General features: G+C 39.5%; 1 protein-coding gene across 2 annotated transcripts in view; it reads left to right on the top strand.

The window, feature by feature from the left end:
- Nucleotides 1-19,850, top strand: part of LOC140201248 (echinoderm microtubule-associated protein-like 4) — a 259,599-nt gene that overhangs the window by 145,803 nt on the left and 93,946 nt on the right. For both annotated transcript variants that reach the window (XM_072265023.1, XM_072265022.1), the window contains 5 exons: nucleotides 42-164; nucleotides 7,618-7,643; nucleotides 8,875-8,907; nucleotides 13,963-14,086; nucleotides 17,835-17,984. In XM_072265023.1, the coding sequence (XP_072121124.1) occupies nucleotides 42-164; nucleotides 7,618-7,643; nucleotides 8,875-8,907; nucleotides 13,963-14,086; nucleotides 17,835-17,984 (456 nt within the window). The remainder of the gene's footprint in view (nucleotides 1-41; nucleotides 165-7,617; nucleotides 7,644-8,874; nucleotides 8,908-13,962; nucleotides 14,087-17,834; nucleotides 17,985-19,850) is intronic.

The following is a 19,850-nucleotide window of genomic DNA, read 5'->3' as shown; positions in this document are numbered from 1 at the left end:
GTTCATGTGCTATGGTAACAGATGTCCTTCAATTTTTTCAGTCTAAAGCGAAGTTCAACAATTGAAAGGACACAGAGCAGCAGCTGGGAAGGTTCGGATGAGAATCGTAAAACAACGAGAGCACATTCAACATCTAAATTATTAAAACATAAAATTACAGATAAGTAAGCATTATATTTTGTGTACTAAAAGATATTCCCTTTAATAAAAGGATTAGAAATGCAAAATTTGTGTTTTAGAAAATTTGATATTTTGAGATGATCAGATGTCAGTACCTTGAAAACACGGTAACAACCGGCTTTTTAATTACAATTCCCATTCCCGTTTCGATATTATGGTCCATGGTCTCCTCTTGTGCCAAGACGAGGCCACCTTCAGGTTGGAGGAGTAACACATTATATTCCATCTGGGTAGCCTCCAACTTGATGGTATGAATATCAATTGCCCGTTCCAGTAAAATAAATTACCCCTTCCCCTTTCCTCTATTCTCCACTTTGACCTTTTACCTCTTCTCAACTGCCTATCACTTCCCCCGGGTATCATCCTCTTCCCCTTTCTTCTATGGTCCACTCTGCTCTCCTACCAGATTCCTTTTTCTCCAGCCGTTGACCTTTCCCACCCATCTGGCTTTACCTATCACTTCCTAGCTAGCCTCCTTCCCCTCCCCCGCCACCTTATTCCAGCATCCTCCCACTTTCTTCTCAGTCCTGAAGAAGGGTCTCAGCCCAAAATGTCAACTGTTTATTCATTTCCATAGATGCTGTTTGACCTCCTGAGTACCTCCAGCATTTTGTGTGTGTGTGTTGCTGAGGACCTTTTGAGATCTTTTAAAAGATGAATTTGGTGGAAAAGCATTTAAGTAAAATAGTTTGCATTTTACCTTTGTTCTTCTAAACTGTGATAGCTCTCAACTGGATAGTTTATTTAGTGGTGTCAGTAATTATTAAACTGAATGGCATTTTTAATGATTTGGTATTTATGGTCACTGTTAACATTATTTGTATTAATTGATTTAGTGTCTTACACCACCGCACATCAGGTTGAGTTTTAGAATTTGCTGGGCATGATTTGAAAATATTTAATTCAACAGAAATTTTAATTATCTGTTTCAAAGATGTTTTGTCATTATTCCCTATTTTGATTGTAGGTGCACTTGGCTTAATTTTGGGTGTTGAGTACACATGCTTTAATTGCATGCAGATATAAAACAATTTACAACTGCATGCAATTAAAGACATCTGTAAATAGGAATTTATTAGTTATAATTGATATTATTTTTGTTACTCAGCAAGTATCATTGATAACTCCAAATTGGATGTACAGATTTACAGTTGAAAAGAGGGTTTTATGACCAAATTGTGGCAGGGAAAAGAAGAAAATGGCAGCAGTTGTCAAAGTTAGCCACATCGAAAAGACCCGAACCTTTCTTTCTTTTTAAAAGCTTCAAGTTCTCATTAATCCATTTCAGCATGGGCCCAAAAGATCATCATGTTATCTCCTACCTAACATCTTGCTCACATTAATTGGACCTTACAAAGTCTCTGCGGGCTGCAGGCAAAAGTGAGGACTGAAAATTTTAAATGAAGCCCTGCATGGAACTGAAACAATTTTTTGCTGATGCAATTATTCTTTCACTTCATTAACATTACAGTGTACTTGCTTTGCATAAATCAACAGTAATTGTTGATGTGATAAATGGAAAAATTTCTTCTTATATTATGAAGTAATTCTGAAATTGGGGCAATTATTTGGAAGGTATAATCGGAAATCAGTCCTGTACAAAATGAATCGTACATGTATCAACTATGCTTTAGACCAAAAGAAGGGAAAATATATTGGAATTATGAACACTATGTTAATTTCAGTTTAACGAGAACATAAGATTCATCGACTATGAAAACAAAGTGTTGCAAATACTCAGCAGATAAGTCTGCATCTATGGGAAGAGAAAGAGTCAACATTTTTGATCTGTAACCATCAGAATGGAAGAAGAGACAAAAGAAGCTTGTAAAGCTGCAAGGAGGTTGGGAGAGGGAGTTCTGATGGGGTAAAACTGGGATGATTATGGAGATTAGCTGTAAACAAGATTATCTGATCAGTGAGTGAACCAGAGTGGTTAAAGAGTGAGAATCTTGACAAAAGAATGTGGGCAACACACATCAAAGTTGCTGGTGAACGCAGCAGGCCGGGCAGCATCTCTAGGAAGAGGTACAGTCGACGTTTCGGGCCAAGACCCTTTCTCAGGACTAACTGAAAGAAGAGCTAGTAAGAGATTTGAAAGTGGGAGGGGGGATGGGGCTCCATTCCCCCCCCCTCCTGTCTTCTATCATTTTGGATCTCTCCCTCCCCCTCCCACTTTCAAATCTCTTACTAGCTCTTATTTCAGTTAGTCCTGACGAAGGGTCTTGGCCCGAAATGTCGACTGTACCTCTTCCCAGAGATGCTGCCTGGCCTGCTGCAACTTTTATGTGTGTTGCTTGAAATTCCAGCATCTGCAGATTTCCTCGTGTTTGCGTTTTTAAAAGAATGTGGGAGTCAGGAAACAGAGCAGGAGGACAGGCCCATGCTGAGAAATCGATTTACCTGAAGGTGTAGAGTTCAGTATTATATTCAGAGGGTGCAATGTGGCCAGATGAAAATCAAGGTACAGTTCCTCAAGTTTGTACTGGGCCTCTGTGACAGTACAGAAGAACACTAACCAGTGGGCAAGAGTGGGAATGAGATAAGAAATTAAATGCACGGGTAGCAGAAAGCTCAGGGTTCCCTCTGTGGAGTGAATACCAGAGTTCTACAAATTCATGCAGAGTTCAAGAGGTTTGCTTGCTTTAGCTACCAAATTCCACCTTATCTGTGTGTTGGCATAGTTGATCACTGATTATTCACTTCCTTTTCTAATTCTCTTTGTCTCAATGTCAGATGACAGGCTGGCTATTAACATTCATTTACAAACCTACTGATGTGCAAAGCACCACAACTCTCCAGAACCTTGCCTCCCCATAATGACTGCATTCCATTCTCCAAGTTACTTTGTCTTTGTTGTATGTGCTCCATTTTTGAGATAAGGTCACAGGTCCTCCACTCTAAACTTGAATCACTGAAGAATGCTCGACAGCTGTGGCAGGGCTTGAATGCTGTCACCTCCTACCAAGTGACATAGACGGCAATAAGGCTTCACTCCCAGATGAGCACAAGGCTTTTATGTTCGCTTTGACCATCAAAATGTGGAGGCACCTTGACAAACTCCTGCAGCTCCCGATGACCTGTGATTTCAGTCTCTGAGGCCGACACAGGAGCATCCTTTAGAGTGGTGAACCCACAGTCTAGATGGAGTACCAGGCCAAGTCTAAAGACCTGTGCTGATCAACTTGCTTGTGGTTTCACTGATATGTTTAACCTCTCGCTTTGGCAGTCTGAGGTAGTGACCTCCTTCAACGAGGCTTTAATTATACCGGTGCCTAAGAAAAATGTGATAACCTGCCTCAGTGATTATTGTCCAGTAGCACTTGCATCCACTGTGATAAGGTGCTTTGAGAGGTTGCAGATGAAACATAACTCCTGCCTGAGAAGTGCTTCGGTGCAGTCTAGTTTGGCTACCTTCACAGCAAGTCAATATCAGATGCCATTTCATTGGCTCTTCACTCCATCCTGGAACATCTGGACAGTGAAGATGCATACATCAGGTTGCTCTTCATTGATTACAGCTTGGCAATCAATACCATTATCCGCTCAAAACTAATTAATAAGCTTCAAGACCTAGGCCTCATTACCTCCTTGTGCAACTGGATCTTTGATTTGCTCACTTGCAGAGCTCAATCAGTTCAGATTGGCAGTAATATCTCTTCCACAATTTCAAACAGCATCGGCTGTGTGCCTAGCCCACTGCACTGTTAACTTTATACCTATGACTATGAGGCTAAGCACAGCTCCAGTGCCACATTTAATTTTGCCAACAATACCACCATTGGCCAAATCAAATGTGGTGATGATTCAGCATATAGGAGGGAGATTGAATATCTGGCTGAGTGGTGCCTCACCAACAACCTCTCACTCAATATCAGCAAGACTGAGGAGCTGATTGGTGACTTCATGAGGGGGAAACTAGACGTTCATGAGCCAGTCCTCATTTGCAGCTCAGAGGTGGAGTGCGTCAGCAACTTTAGGCTCCTCAGTGTTGTTATTTCAGAGGGTCTATCCTGGGTCCAGCATGTAAGTGCAATTATGAAGAAAGCATGACAGTGCCTCTACTTCCTTTGGAGTTTGCGAAGATCCGGCATGTCATCTAAAACTTTGACAAACTTCAGAATATCAAACACTTCTCATATGTTAAACTTGGCCACAAAACCAAGTGTGGTGGAGAGTCTATTGAATAGTTGCATCACAGCCTGGTTTGGAAACACCTGTGCCCCCAGAAAATCCTACAAAAAGTAGTGGATACAACCCAATCCATTAAATGTAAAACCTTTCCCACCATTGAGCACATCCACACAGTGCTGTCACATGAACACAGCATCCATCATCAAGTGCAGCACCATCCAGGCCATGCAGTCTTCTCACTGCTGCCATCAGGAAGAAGGTACTGGAGCTTCAGGACTCACCACCACCAGGTTCAGGAAAGTTTGCTATCCCTCAGCCATCAGATCCTGATCCAGAGAGGACAAGTTCATGCAGCTTCACTTGCCCCATCATTGAACTGTTCCCACAACCTATGGACTCACTTTCAAGAACGCTTCATCTCATGTTCTCAATATTTATTGCTTATTGTTGAGGTCACTGTCGGCATGGTTTCCTTAAGACCATAAGACGCAAGAACAGTTAGGCCATTTGGCCCATCAAGTGTTCTGCTATCTCCCCTGTGGCTGATCCATTTCCCTCTTAACCCCATTCTCCTGCCTTCTCCCCATAACCTTTCACGCCCTGATTAATCATGAACCTATCAACCTCTGCCTTAAATACGCCCAGAGATCTGGCCTCCACAGCTACCTGTGGCAACAAATTCCCGTATATTTAACACTCTCTGGCTAAAGAAATTACTCTACATTTCTGTTCTAAATGGATGTCCCTCTGTTTTGAGGCTGTTCCCTCTGGTCCGAGACACCCCCACCAAAAGAAACATCCTGTTTACATCCACACTATCTAAGCCTTTCAACATCCAGTATGTTTCAATGAATTTCCCCCTCATTCTTCTAAATTCTAGCAAGTACAAGCCCAGAGCCTTCAGTCACTGCTCATATGATGCCCTTTCATCCCTGGAATCATTCTCGAGAACCTCCTCTGAGCCCTCTCCAATGGTGGCACATCCTTTCTTAAATAAGGGGCCCAAAACTGCTCACAATACTCCAAGTAAGGCCTCATCAGCGTTATAAAGCTTCAGCATTACTTCCTTGCTTTAATATTCTAGTCCTCTTGAAGTGAGTGCTAACATGCTAAACATTGTATTTGTCGTTCTCACCACCGACTCAACCTGCAAATTAACCTTTTGGGAACCTGCACGAGGACTCCTAAATTAGTATGCTCCTCATATTTTTGAATTTTCTTCCTGTTTAGAAAATAATTATGCTTTTATTCCTTCTATCAAAGTGCATGACTGTACACTTCCTGATATTGTATTCAATCTGCTACCTCTTTGCCTATTCTCCTAATCTAAGTCCATCAACAGCCTCTCTGCTTCCTCAACACTACCTGCCCGTCCACCTATCTTCATATTGTCTGCAAATTTGGCCGCAAAGCCATGAGATTCATCAAAATCATTGGTACATAATGTAAAAAGAAGCTGTCCCAACACAGACCCCTGTGGAGCACCACTCATCACCAGTAGCCAATCTGAAAAGAATCTCTTTATTCCCACTCTATGGCTCCTGCCAATCAGCCAATGCTCTATACATACCAGTATCTTTCCTGTAGTACCTTGGGCTCTTGTAAGGGGAAATCTTGCCTGTCAAGTCTGCTTCTTAGAGGAAGTAACACACAAAAGAGAGCCAGTGGATGTTGTTTACTTGCATTTTCAGAAGGCCTTTGACAAAGTGCCACACATGAGGCTGCTAAACAAGGTAAGAGCCCGTGCTATTACAGGAAAAACACTAGCATAGATAGAAGAATGGCTGACAAGAGTGGAAAAGTGGAAATAAAGGGGTTTTTTTCCAGCTGGCTGCCGGTGACTAGTGGTGTGCTGCAGGGGTCTGTGTTGGGACTGCTTCTCAAGCTATATGTCAATGATTTGGATGACACAATTGATGGTTTTGTGGCTAAGTTTAACATATGAGAAGTGTTTGATATGCTGGGCCTGTATTCACTGGAGTTTATAAGAATGAGGGGATTCTCATGAAAACCTATTGAATATTGAAAGCAACACACACAAAAAATACTGGTGAACGCAGCAGGCCAGGCAGCATCTATAGGAAGAGGTACAGTTGACGTTCCGGGCCGAGACTCTTCGTCAGGCCCAAAACGTTAACTGTACCTCTTCCTATGGATGCTGCCTGGCCTGCTGCATTCAACAGCATTTTTTGTGTGTGTTGCTTGAATTTCCAGCATCTGCAGATTTCTTCGTGTTTGGGTGAATATTGAAATGCCTAGATAGAGTGTGGAGTAGAGGTTTCCTATAGTGGGTGAGTCTAAGACTAGAGGGCACAACCTCTAGATACACAGACATCTTTTTAAAATAGAGATATGGAGGAATTTATTCAGCCAGATGGTGGTGAATCTGTGGAATTAATTGCCACATTCATCTGTGGAGACTAAGTCATTGGGTATATTTAAAGTGGATGTTGACAGATTCTTGATTAGTAAAAGCGTCAACGTTTATGAGGAGAAGGCAGGAGAGTAGGGTTGAGAAGGATGATAAATCAGCCATGATTGAATGGTGGAGCAGGCCTGATTCTAGTCCTATGTCTTAAGGCTTTATGGAGATATTCCCCTTCTTTTCATCTGTACAAATTTCCTTTATCTATTATATCTGACAGAGTGTGCTCTGACTTAAAGTGTTGACTCTGTTCCTGAAACTAGAGATGTGACCTGACCTGCTAAGTATTAACTGCACTTTCCATTTTTTTCTTTAGATTTCCAACATCTGTTGTTTGATTTTGACATAAGAATCATTCCAATTCCTCTGTGTAGATTTAGATTTATGCCTGTTGCATTACCTATAGAATATTGCCTACATAAACAGATAGTAATCTATTAACACAATTAGAAATTAACTAACTCTTGTAGGTCATAATTAGTTTTAGTTAAATCATTTCAGTTCAAACGCCAAGTTTTTTTTAACTCAGTAGGTCTCAAGTAATGAAGGTGGAATTCAAACAACAGGGGAGAATATGGGCGGACCATTAAACCCACCTCTGTTTCCCTGCTGCAAGCATTTACAAACCCTTTCATAATATTTTAACAAATGCTTAACTGATTCGTTTCTGCTGCTTTGTACCAAAGCTGTTTACAGGCAAGTAATGCTGACCATAAAGTTTCTATTGACGTATTTCTTCCAATATGCCTAATTCCTTCTAATAACTTTCATTGATTCTCATTGTCAAAAGGTAATGCTATATATAATCTGTGTTTAATATATAATCTGTATGAGTATTTAATTTGAATTTTCACCTGATTTGGTTTTTCTTTTGCCAGATCAAAGGAACCAGCTATCAGTCAAGGTAAATGCAAAATATATTTTAAAATGACACAATATTAGCGTCTTTCTTGATGTTTTTCTGTCTAGAAATTCTTTGATTTTCTTTTCCACTTAAGTTTTAAATTAAATTTTTAAGTTTTTCATAATACACTTTTTTCTATTTAATATGTGTTTGTAGTTTAAATTCATGGAGAGTATTAAAATACTATGAAAACAAAATAATATTGAAAAGAATAGAGAAAAATTGCATAGTTGAAGTGTTAGGTGTTGCTATCAAGTATGACAATTGTTTTACTAATTCACTTCAATAAATATCAAAAATAATTGTCCATAGAAGCAGTATATTATCCCAAGTTTCTCATTACAATTGCCCTTCTATTCCTTTCTCACTTTGGAATGTTATGGTAGGTTTAATATTCTTGCAGACTTTGTTTTTGATTGAGAATTTAGTCACATCATAAATTCTGTTTAACTCTGGCTGGAAAAAATGTGCACATGGATTGAAAAATGTAACATGTAATGTTTATAATAAATAAAATTAGCATTGGGAATTTGGGTGCCAAAATGGATTGCTTTTACTATGCCTGGACACTGTTGACACATTTAAAAAGCTAGAATAATTGTAAGAATTTTTATCATGGAGATAAAAGATAATATGTTGAAATTCCCCTGAAGCTTAACAATCTGTGATCTGATTTGGACTCTAAAGTTGGTCTTTTTTCTAAACAGCACAAAAATTTTGTACCTTGGGAAAATGCCAGAAAAATAAGAATATTTTAAAATAAGCTTGTTGTTCTATTGGAAAAGTATCAAATTTACTTTCCATAATGAAAAAGCTGAAGACAGGTCCCTGTCAAGATAAGGATCATGTTATTCAGATCAAGTAAGTAAATGTGGGATAGGATTTCTGAGTAAGATGGGGCATATATACTCATTTTAATATTGGTTCAGAAGTTCAGGAAGAACATAGTTATGAATTTTGTAAAGATCTGCTCAGCAGGCTTGAAAATGCCAAAACATTGGATATTCAATTGCCACAGTCACTGGATTGCTAGCAGATTACCTTGATATGATAAATCAATTTTTCTCATCTTTAGTTTTTCTTAAGCTACAGCTATTGTTTGCTGTTTTTGGATTCATTTAATTTTTTTAAGTTAATTTTGGTTTCTCAGTAACATGGGAGGTAGTGATTTATTTTTTTTTGCTTCTGTTACAATTTGTTTTAAGTTGCTTTATCTCTGTCTTATGATCAGCCCAAAGTTCACGCCGTGGAGCGTACAGCCAAGGTAAGTTCTGGCCAAGCAGCAGCCATTGAATTTTTTATTTTTCTGACTTTGGCTTCCGCAGTACATTTGTGCAGACTGGTATGTTGGGATCACATGTCTCACGAGAGAGTATTCATTGGCCAGGAATTTAAAACTTTACTGACAAATGGAATGTCCGATGCACATTTGTGGACTTTCATTAAAATTTAATTTGAACCACCCAACTATCCACATGTTTTGTTGAAGAACTAAAATGTATTGCAATAAAAATTCAGAAATGTATATGTTTGAATATCTATCAGGCACGAATAGGATAAACAATGAATTAAACAATGAATTAACAGAATAGTTCTAGTGACAAACCATGTGCTTACTGTAATACAGTATATAAATGTACTAGCCAAACTCATTAGCATATTGAATGGTAGGATTAGATCTGCATGTACTTGAAAAATTAGAATGAGCAAAGAAAAATTGATGGGGTCATCTCTCTGTATCTGTCACTGTCACTCAATTTTCCCCTACTCGCCCTCTCCCGTTCTCCCCCCGCCCGCTCGTTCCACTCCAGCTCATCCTCTGCCTCTGTGCACAATAACTTGGGGCCTGTTCCTGTGCTTTATTGTTCAATGTTCTAGATTACATGATATATAACAGCCAGCTGTATAATTAGAAAGTGAATTGGACGTGCTTGAAGCAACCAGAATTCAGTCAAATCTTGTATGACATGAGGGGCATTCCCTCTCACCCCCACCTCTGCAATTCCCCTCTTTGGTCCATATTTAGTCCAAGTTTGTGAAGAGGTTCAGAGTTGAATGATTCTAGCAAAATTCAAACGTGACATTTGTGAGCAAGTTATTGGAGAGTAAGCGCTGGAGCTGTAAAGTATTTCTGATGAAAACTCTGTAACTTTGATGATAAAGTGTGGGTGGTTTGAATAGGAATTTAGCCAGAACTGATTTTGTGAACAAACGGCAGATCTAATCTTAAACACAAGATGCTGGCAATCCAAAGCAATACACACACCCAAAGCTAAAAGAACTCAGCAGGTCAGGCAGCATCTAAGGAAATTAATAAACGGTCAATGTTTCGGGCCGAGACACTTCTTCAGGACTGGAAAGGAAGGTGCAAGGTGCGAGAATAAAAAGGTGAGGGGGAGGGGAAGGGTGATAGCTAGATGGTGAAGCCAGGTGGGCGGGAAAGGTAAAGTGCTGGAGAGGAAGGAATCTGATAGGAGAGGAGAGTGGACCATGGGAGAAAGGGAAGAAGAGGCACCATGAAGTGGTGGTAGGCGGGTGAGAGAGGTCAAAGGCCAGAAGAAGAGGGAGGGATAAATGTTTCTTTACCAAAAGAAGAAATTGATGTTCATGCCATCGGATTGGAGGCTACCCAGACGCAACGTGAGGCTCCTCCACCTTGAGGGTGGCCTCTGTATGGCACAAGAAGGGACCGTGGATTGGCATGACAGAATAGGAGTAGGAATTAAAATGGTTGGCCACCGGGAAATTCTGCTTTTGGTGGATGGTCCAGAGGTGCTTGATGAAGTGGTACCCCAGTTTATGATGGATCTCAGCAATGTAGAGCAGGTGCCCCCTCCCACGCCACAACCACCCAGTCTGCATTCTTTCTCCAATGTAAAGGCAACCACATTGCGAACACAAAATGCAATACATTAGATTGGAAAAAGTGAAATTGAATCATCTGCCTAGCTAAGCATAAATGAGAATTCTTCAGTCGTGTAATTAGAAGTCATGTATTTGGCCTCCACGATGGTTGAGTGTGTGGATTGTCCTGGCCTTGCTGTTTGCATTAGCTTGTGTAATTGTCCTCTAACCAGATGTGGTAGGGCAGTGACACTTTGATCCATTGGTTGAGTGTTACCAGCTGAAAGCTGTTCATGCTGCTCAGCACAAATGTAGTTTTGTGTTGCATTGTTCAGTTGGCACCTCATCCTGCTGAATCCCAGCTTGCCTGCACATTTCCACATATTGACTGGGACTCCCATTCTGAAAAAGGGCTGGGTGGGGTAGACTACATGTATACAAGCAAACGAAACAACATTTCTCTGGACTATGGTGCATCCACGATGCATATATCTCACACAGCACATAAAACAAAATATTACCACAAATAATAATAAAATATAATTCAATATGCATGTGAGGTTTGCAGCACAGGTAAACAGTACAGTAAAGAGTAAACAGCTCGCTGTCCTAGTGTGTCCAAATGTGTTTAGTAAAGTTCCCTTAATCAGTATATAGAGGTTTCAACCAGTGGGAGTGCGAAGGGCCTGTTTCTGTGCTGTAGTGTTCTGTGACTCTGTGACTCCTTGAACCAGGATTGATATCCTAAATGGATTGTATTTGACACAGTGAGGAATATCCTGGTTGACAATTTTCCAAGTTTTTATTGCTGTTATTATCTACATCATTTCATTGATGTACATTCTTAAGCTGCTAGATCTGTTCTGAGTTCAATAGTTGTGCTACAAAACATGATGTGGAGTCAAGAATTTATCTGCAAAAGGACTGTGTCGTGGTCACTTCCACCAGTGGTGTCATTGATGGATATAATTGCGACAGATAGATTGGCAGGGGTCAAGTAGGTGTATTTCTTGTTACTTCACTCATCATCTCCGACATATCCACTTTGACGGCTAGGTTCTTTAGGGCTTTGCCAGTTCAGTGAGTGGTGGAATTACCAAGCCACTCATTATTGTAAAAATAATTCGTGGACTACACATTTATATCCACTGTAAAAGAAAAAATCCTTTTGTTTAACATTTAAGTTCATTATTCACATACAACTTTTATACAATAATTTCAAGTATAAACTAATTATAATACAAATTATCCTTAAAATTTATTGATTTCAATTAGTTCAGAATTCGAAGTATTTTTTCTGTTAAGAAAATTGCTTTGTGTTTAAAATTAATGTTTTAATCTGATTCTTATTCTGACAGTCCACAATTCAATAAGGAAATGCTTCTAAAATTTGTATTCATAAAATGAAATTCATTTTGACAATTTCTGATACATGTTCCAATATAATTTGATGTGATGTACATTTTCAAATGATTTCTAAAAAGAGCCCTCACCTCCCATTCAACTCTATAACCTGCTAGTTCTCTATGAGCAGCTTTTTCTTGGATGCAAAGCTTATAGAAGTGCTTTCAAATGTCGTTTCTTAATCATTGCACTGGGGATTAAAAAAACAACTTAATAGATTCAGAGAAGGATAGAAGCATTTTTTCTTCTCTCAATTTCAATCCTGTTTCCCTCATTTCACTTGTTAATTTGCATGATGCTTAGCTTATGTAGCCTGAATAACCAAATAGCAAGCCTGAGTACTTTGAGGTGTGTGAAATAGATCCCTCTTTGGGTCATGACATGTTAAAGGGAAGGTCTGTTTAATTCAGATCAAACTTTTAATAAGGGACAAAATTTGAAACCCATTTTAGTACAAAATGGTAATATTGTCGTCTTTTAGTCTTTGGAGATCATTCTGTTTATAAATTTTAGGGATTTTTGTATTGGCAAATACCTAGTTCTGTTATGAGAATTAATGATACCAGCCTTGTGGTAATGCAAAAAAGGAAATGGAAAAAATAAACTGAAAGGATAGATCTAAATTAAGGAGAAAATGAATGAACTTAAGTATTATTTTTGGCATCTTTTTATGTTCCTAATTCCTGTGCTTTCTTTGCCAAATAATTTTGTATGGTAACTGCTTGTTTTAGCCGGTGGTGTAGTGGCATCAGCACTGGGCCTCAAGGCAAATGGTCCCGAGTTCGAATCCAGCAGGTTCCTTGCATACTTTCCATCTGTGCTGTGTTGAGTGTCAAGCTAGCAACTTGTCCTCATAATAAACAGATATGGAAATGGCATAAATGGTGCCTAATGTGTGAAAAGGAACATCAGTTGTTTGTATATTGTCTAGAATCCCAGAATGTCCCAGCTTTAGCACACTCCTTTTTCTTACTCATGATGTCACTTACAGACATCACACGCAAATAATAAGTATAAACATAAAATGGTGGATAATCTCAACAGGTCAGGTAACGCTGGTGAAAATCATAATTTGGTTTATGTATTTACATTGATGATGTGCACCTGTGCTTGACTGTTATCCCTCTTGACATCGCCAGTGCTCTTCTGTTTCATATTACTAATCTGCTATCCAATTTTGAGTAAACCACATTTGGATCTAATTAAAGATTTGAAGGATAGAAAAATATATTTTGGATCCCATCAGAAAACCTGTTCCCTGATCACGGATCCAGTACCCTTGCTGGTCAATATCTTAATTTAAATTTTCTTATATATACCTGTGTATTCATTTTAGGTGCAACACTCACAGTGCCTGTGACCTACACCAACAGTATAATCCTTTCAGTGTTTTCTCATTTGTGGTTTCTTGCTCCAGCTTTAGTGGTTGTGCCTTTTAACTAAGCTCTGAACTTTAATGATTTTCAATGAAAATGCAGTTAACCACTGTATGAATAGATAACAACTGTTCTCCACTTTCAATCCCTAAACAGACACGTCATTTTCTAATGGGAACATTCTCTGCATATTAATTTAATGAACTTGTACATCTTTCCTATTCCTAAAAGCCTAGAAAGTTCTGTATGTGGTTTTTAGATACGCACGTTTAGCTCACGCACATGGCATTCTCTTTACCACCAATTCAGAAAGAGTTGTATTTCAATATTTTATACTTGCCTTTACAACCTAGAGTTAGTATTCATGAAATAACAAAGGACTGCAGAATTATTGAAATTAGTCAACGGAAGATTGTTTTCTGATTGATAGTTGTTTGTTCCCTTTCTTAATAACTCAGTAGTTTTCCATTTTTTAACACCACCTAAATGACCAATTTGTGTGGTCTGTAACACTACCAAACATTTTCAAGTGTCATGACCCAAGATGGCTTTGCTAAAAGAAAAATAAATTACTAACTGCTATTTGGCTTAAACGATTGCTATACTTTGTTTATTGTTTGTAGCACGGAAGATTTTGTCCAGTTTCAAAGCAATTAGATTTAAAGCTAACAGAATTTTTCTGATATTTTGAACAGAGGGAGACATGATCAAGATGTTCATGCGTGGGCGTCCAATCACAATGTACATTCCTTCTGATGTAACGAATTATGATGAGATCAAATCAGAACTGCCTTCTGAGAAGCTTAAGCTGGAATGGGTGTATCCTTGTCCTATTGCATGTTTGATAATTACATGAATGCAGTAGATATACTTTGGGGACCCTGAATAGCTTTGTTATTGAACATAATTAAACGCCGGACTTGAAATATAAGTGTCCATTTTAAGATGCCAAGTTATATCAGTTTTATGTGTTATTGTTTATCGCCTCTTGCTGCAATAAGGTCAATGTTATGTTTGTTACAAAGACAAACTTGCATGAGCTTTCAAATGCTAGAACTATTTTATTTACAGATTTACAGAATGGATTCAGCTGGACTACGTTTTACTCGTAATCTTCAGCCCACCAAAAGCGTGTGTCTAGGTCCACCAACGTCACTTCCCATTCTGGGTGAACTGTCCGCATTGCACACTGGGAACTGAAGTTTTTTCATTACACACATAATAACACATCTTCCCCCTTTAAAGAAAACAAGCACAATAGCTCTCCGACAAAGATTTTAACCTTAACTTCAATTGTAATAAACAAATACAGTCCTTTATTCACTCGTCTTTTTTCTATCCATCTCTGTGGTGGCTTAATTATCTCTATTAGACTGCTACTTGTTTCCACAGATATTTTACTTTCCTTTGCTACGTTAATGCCTGTGTCCTTCTGAGAATTCTGATCTACATGTTAATTTCTTTCACATTCTTCTGCCAAGATTCTGTCTGTTCATCTCTGTTCTTGTTCTTGCTGTGTGACCGTAATTCACTCCACATGCCTCACAATAGAGCTCTGGACTACATCCAAGTGATCAGTGAGTCTTTGCACAAGATCCAACTGATTCTGTCTCAATTCACAGAACTCCTGTTGGCTGTGTATCATAGAGAGCAACTCCTCCTGTTGGTTTGTGTTGAACTGTTGCTGTTGATCTGTCCTTGAGTCTTACGTGGTCATCCCAGCTTTCTTTTTATTTTTCCTCTTCAACTTCGGAGAGGATCATGGAGGTATTTTTTTGATTTCCAGTCTTTATCTGGAAGTTGATGAGAGACAGATTTTGAACCACAGTTGGATGATGTGGAAGCAAGACTGTGCAACACTGGAATTCTGACTGTCATGCTGCTGCAGATGGTACAGATGCCTATGGAAGGTGGAGTTCTTTTGCTTCTCTTGCATAACCTCTCTGGAGCTCTCGTGGATGCTCATACGAGTATCTCGAGTTACATCAGGTAAACATCTGAGCCCCTCGAAGACATGTGTACTCTATGAAAAGTCTTTTCGCCGCGTTGAGCCTTTTACATGCAGTTAAAATTAATATTAGCTATACTCTCATTTACAACCAGGAACTATGCCTTTAGGCATTGGCCCTTGTGTTTGAAGGTCACCGTACAGCCTCCTTTTACTGGAATGTTCTCTCAAGAATAGCCTGTCACTTTAAACTTCACTAGGTAAATCTTGCTCTTTGAGGGTCTTGTAATCATCCATTGATAACAGATTTACCAGGGCTCTGGTGTCAAGCTTGAAAGGAATTACTGGCTCATTTACAGTAACTGGAATGATCCATTCTGATTTTACCAGCACCAGCAGTCTGCAGAGAATCTACAAAGATTTCCTCAGCAACTCTGTGCACCTTTCTCTTGGTAACCCCAGCTTTGCAGCACTTTGCAAAATGATAATACTTCTCACAATTATTGCAGGATTTTCTCTCTGCTGCCCGGAGAGCATGCTGTATCTTGAAGCTGCCGAAGCTCACCGGAAACACTAAAAATACCAGGTGAAAGCCTGAAAATTTTGTAATGGATAACTCAAGTCCCCCTGCACATATGCAGTTTACCAGCAATTTAATCAACAATTGGAGATGCTTCAAACAGCAGCTACTTCTAGAAGTAGGACATGTCTTTGAGATGTTCCTACCTCCACATTTGTTGTATTTACTGTTTGACCCTACCTCTTTGCTGTTCTGTTGCTTTGGGAAATGCCTTGTGTTCTGCAGTGACGTCACCATGAAGTTGTAGCTTGGTGTTGTCCAATTGCAGTCTCAGTTGTTCACTGTCCACCACTGCACCATCTCATAGGAACACTTTTCCAGCGCATCCATCCATCCTTATCTGCAAATGGTTAATCCAGGGAAAAGGTTGGGTCGGTGGCGGGGCCAGCAGTGTAAAGAATTCTCTACCAGCTGAGTCCTCAAGCATTCTTTTTTCCTTGATAAGGGTTTATGTGCAATTTTCAAATGGGAATGTTGACAATCTCCAGTCTTCACCCAGTGAATGCTATGGAAGCTATTTTGTTAATGTAATCTAATAAGATGATACAGGCTTAAATAGTTGCTCTTATGAGATTAATTTTTCTTTTATTGAAGTATTTTTTTTCTATTGGTTTCACACTTTATTTTTTGTAATAAACAGGACGAGAGGAGGCCAATTCACCTTTCAAACCTGCTCTGCCAGTCAATAAAAACTTGGCCTCAATGCTACTTTCCCACACTATTTCTATACCCCTGTATTTTTCTCATCATCCTGAAGGTATATTGATTTGTTCATGAGATATTGTTTCACACTCTTGATGGTTTTGTAAATGGCTGTCATTCACAATAGAGACCTCACAATGAGTGGCTTTTAAATATTACACTACAAAGAGCATTTCAGCAGAGCTAGTTATTTCTTTACCTGATCTGCTCCTAATGCACTCACTCAGCAAGATACTCTGGGAACGTTTGAGGGGTGGAACCCTTTTTGATTTTTCTGTACTAAACCACTAATGCTATTTGTAATATTTCTGTCGCTATCTGGGTTTGTATCAGACTAATAATCAAATAATTTCTATCAAGTTTATGTTACGTACCCCGTAACTGGGTTGCCAAACCAGCAGAAATGGATCACACAGTTGGAGTCTGGATTACTAGAACTAAGAAAGTTTTATTAAAGAAACAAGCAACACAGTAATCGAAAGGATAATAACTGCAACAGTTCAGCAATGATAAACACACATGTACGCAGAATTAGGATAACAGGATCAATCAAGCTCTATCGTCGTCTAAACGAGCAGTGGGATAAATGACCAGTTTCAAAGTGACGCAAAGTTCAGTTCAATTGAGTTCAGTTCAGTTCACCGTAATCATTGCCGTGGGAGATGGACAGTGGGGGGAAGGAGAGAGAGAGCAAAATGAATGAATATTCAAACGTCTTCCACACAGACCTTCGATATTCTTCGCAGTCAGCTTTCGAGCGAGCCCTTTGTGATGTCTTCTGAGGTCACCGACCGTGACCCCTCCGTTTCCAGATACGATCGTTTCTCTGCGGTGAACCTGGCACCCAGGCAAGGGCGGACGCACACCAGATTCCCGCCGATCGTGCCCTTCCACCCTGTGCGTCTATGGCTTGGTCCCGCGACCAGCCCTCCAAAACTTCCCACTGACTTGTGGGAGACGCACCGCTTCCAGGGTCTCGTTACCTCGGGGTGTCGTGTGTGTCCTGCCTTAGCGAACCTGTCCCTTTTTATCCCCCTGCTGGGGTATTGCCTGTCCATCACTTCAAACAGTTCAGGGTTCAAAGGGGGGGCCGCTCTTGACAGCTCTTCTTCCGTCCCTTAATTAACATCTCCAAATGCTGCTCCATTGTTTTCCTTATCTCTCTTTCTCCTGAAGACAGGTGGCAGACCAACTGCTGATCCCACTGGTGCCAGCACAGGACAGCTAACATCTTAATCTATGTGTATTCTCGTCACATTTATTAGATGATAAATTAACTGAGTCACTGTGCAGAGTATACATTTTCATTTAATATGGCCTTGACTAATAGGAAATAGATATGGCTATCGAGGAAGGGACTGCCGTTCGAATATCTACCTCCTCCCAACTGGCGAAGTTGTCTACTTTATAGCATCTGTTGTAGTGATGTATAATATTGAAGAAAGGACTCAAAGGCACTACTTGGGTCACACAGACTGTGTTAAATGGTAAGTTGATTTTCTATTGGCACTACCATGGCACTACCTGGGTCACACAGACTGTGCTTAAATGGTAAGATGGTTTACCATTCACTTAGGAAATTAGAAACAAACAGAAAAATTTAGAAATATTCAACAGTTCAGGAAGCTACTATTCAGAGAGAAGTAGTAGTTGTTTCAAGTCAATGACCTTTTATTGGAACTGAGTTATGTGATCAACTACTTTCAACATTTCAAAGTGCAAAGTAAATGTATTAATATTAAAGTACATATGTCACCATATACAATTCTGAGATTCATCCACTTGCTGGTATTCACACTCGATGTAAGAAACCAAATGAAATCAATGAAAGACCATACTCAAAAGGATGGACAAACATCCAATGTGCAAAAGACAAGAAATTCTGTAAATACAAAAAGAAGTAGAAAATAAAGATTTAATTAAGTGATAAATATTGAGCATGTGAGATGGGAAGTCCTTGAAAGTGAGGCCATGGGTTGTTGGTAAAGATCAGTGATGGGGTGAGTGAGGTTATCTCCTCTAGTTCAAGAACCTGATGGTTGTGGAGTAGTGTAGTAACTGTTCTTGATTGTGGTGGTGTGGGTTCTGAGGCTTTTGTACCTCCTTCCTGATGGCAACAGTGAGAAAAGAGCAAGACCTGGATGGTGGAACTGCTTTCCTGTGACAGAGCTCCATGTCGATGTGATCAAAAACTTTTATTTTGCCCTTTTTAACTGGAGGTTGATATATTTACAAAAGTACCCTGTAGGTATGAGTATCACCTTTTATAAAGCATGAATAGAGATATTGCACACTCAGTGGTAGAAATAACTGTGAGCTATTTTGCGCATACTTAATGAGGTGTAAATATTCAGCAAGTTCTGGTGCTTGGTCATGCAAAATACTTTTGCAATATTGGCATAATTCTTGTCTGTAATTGGCAGTTTAAAGAGTGATTCCAAACACTTGGGTCCACCTCAAAAGCAAAATTCAATTTTTGTACATTCTCATACATATTTTTACAAAAGAATTTGAATTATGTGCCACACACAAAATACTGGAAGAACTCAGCAGGCTGGGCAGCATCTATGGGGAAAAAAAGTACAGTCGACATTTCGGGCCGAGAACCTTTGGCAGGACTCGGCCTGAAACGTTGTATCTGCAGATTTTCTCTTGTTGGTGATTTGAATTATGAGCCTTTTTAATAAAGTGCTCATTTAACATTGCTATTAGTGAGCTTCCTTTCCTTTTGGAACTGTAACAGTATGCACTAGATAGCTAAGTGATCTCAAGCTAATGAACGAGGTCAAAGTTGTGCCATTATGTTACATATAGTAGTGAATGGTGATGGCCAATGAAGCAGCTAAACTGGCAGAGAAAGATATTCATGGAGATTAAATCTGAGAGATTTATTGTCTGTAGTTCATATAAATGACTTGGATGAGAATGTAGGGGACATGAGAAATAAATTGGTCACAAAAATTAATGGAACCTGCTGAATTCCGCCAGTATTTTGAGTGCTTTACTTCGGACGTCCAACGTCAGCAGAATCTCGTGTTCGTAGATTACGAAGCAGGTTGTTTAAAGATACAGTGGGCTATACGTAAAGTTGTACAGCAAGGATACAAGCCCGTCAGCCCAGTGAGTCCATGTTCTCCCAACTAGTTCTAATTTCCTGTGCTCGGACCATGTTCTTCTAAGACCACCCCTCCACGTATCAATCCAAGTGCCTCCTAAATGATACTATTGTACCTGCCTCAACCACTTCTTCTGGTAGCTCGTTCCATATACTTATCATCTTCTGCATGAACAAGTTGTCCTTCATGTACCTTTTAAATATTTCCCCTCTCACTTTATATTTATGCCTCCCAGTC

Source organism: Mobula birostris, chromosome 8 (assembly GCF_030028105.1).
Source record: "Mobula birostris isolate sMobBir1 chromosome 8, sMobBir1.hap1, whole genome shotgun sequence".
In the NCBI taxonomy this organism is placed as follows: domain Eukaryota; kingdom Metazoa; phylum Chordata; class Chondrichthyes; order Myliobatiformes; family Myliobatidae; genus Mobula; species Mobula birostris.
The sequence above is the reverse complement of the archived record's forward strand: the minus strand, read 5'-3'. Positions and strand labels throughout refer to the sequence as shown.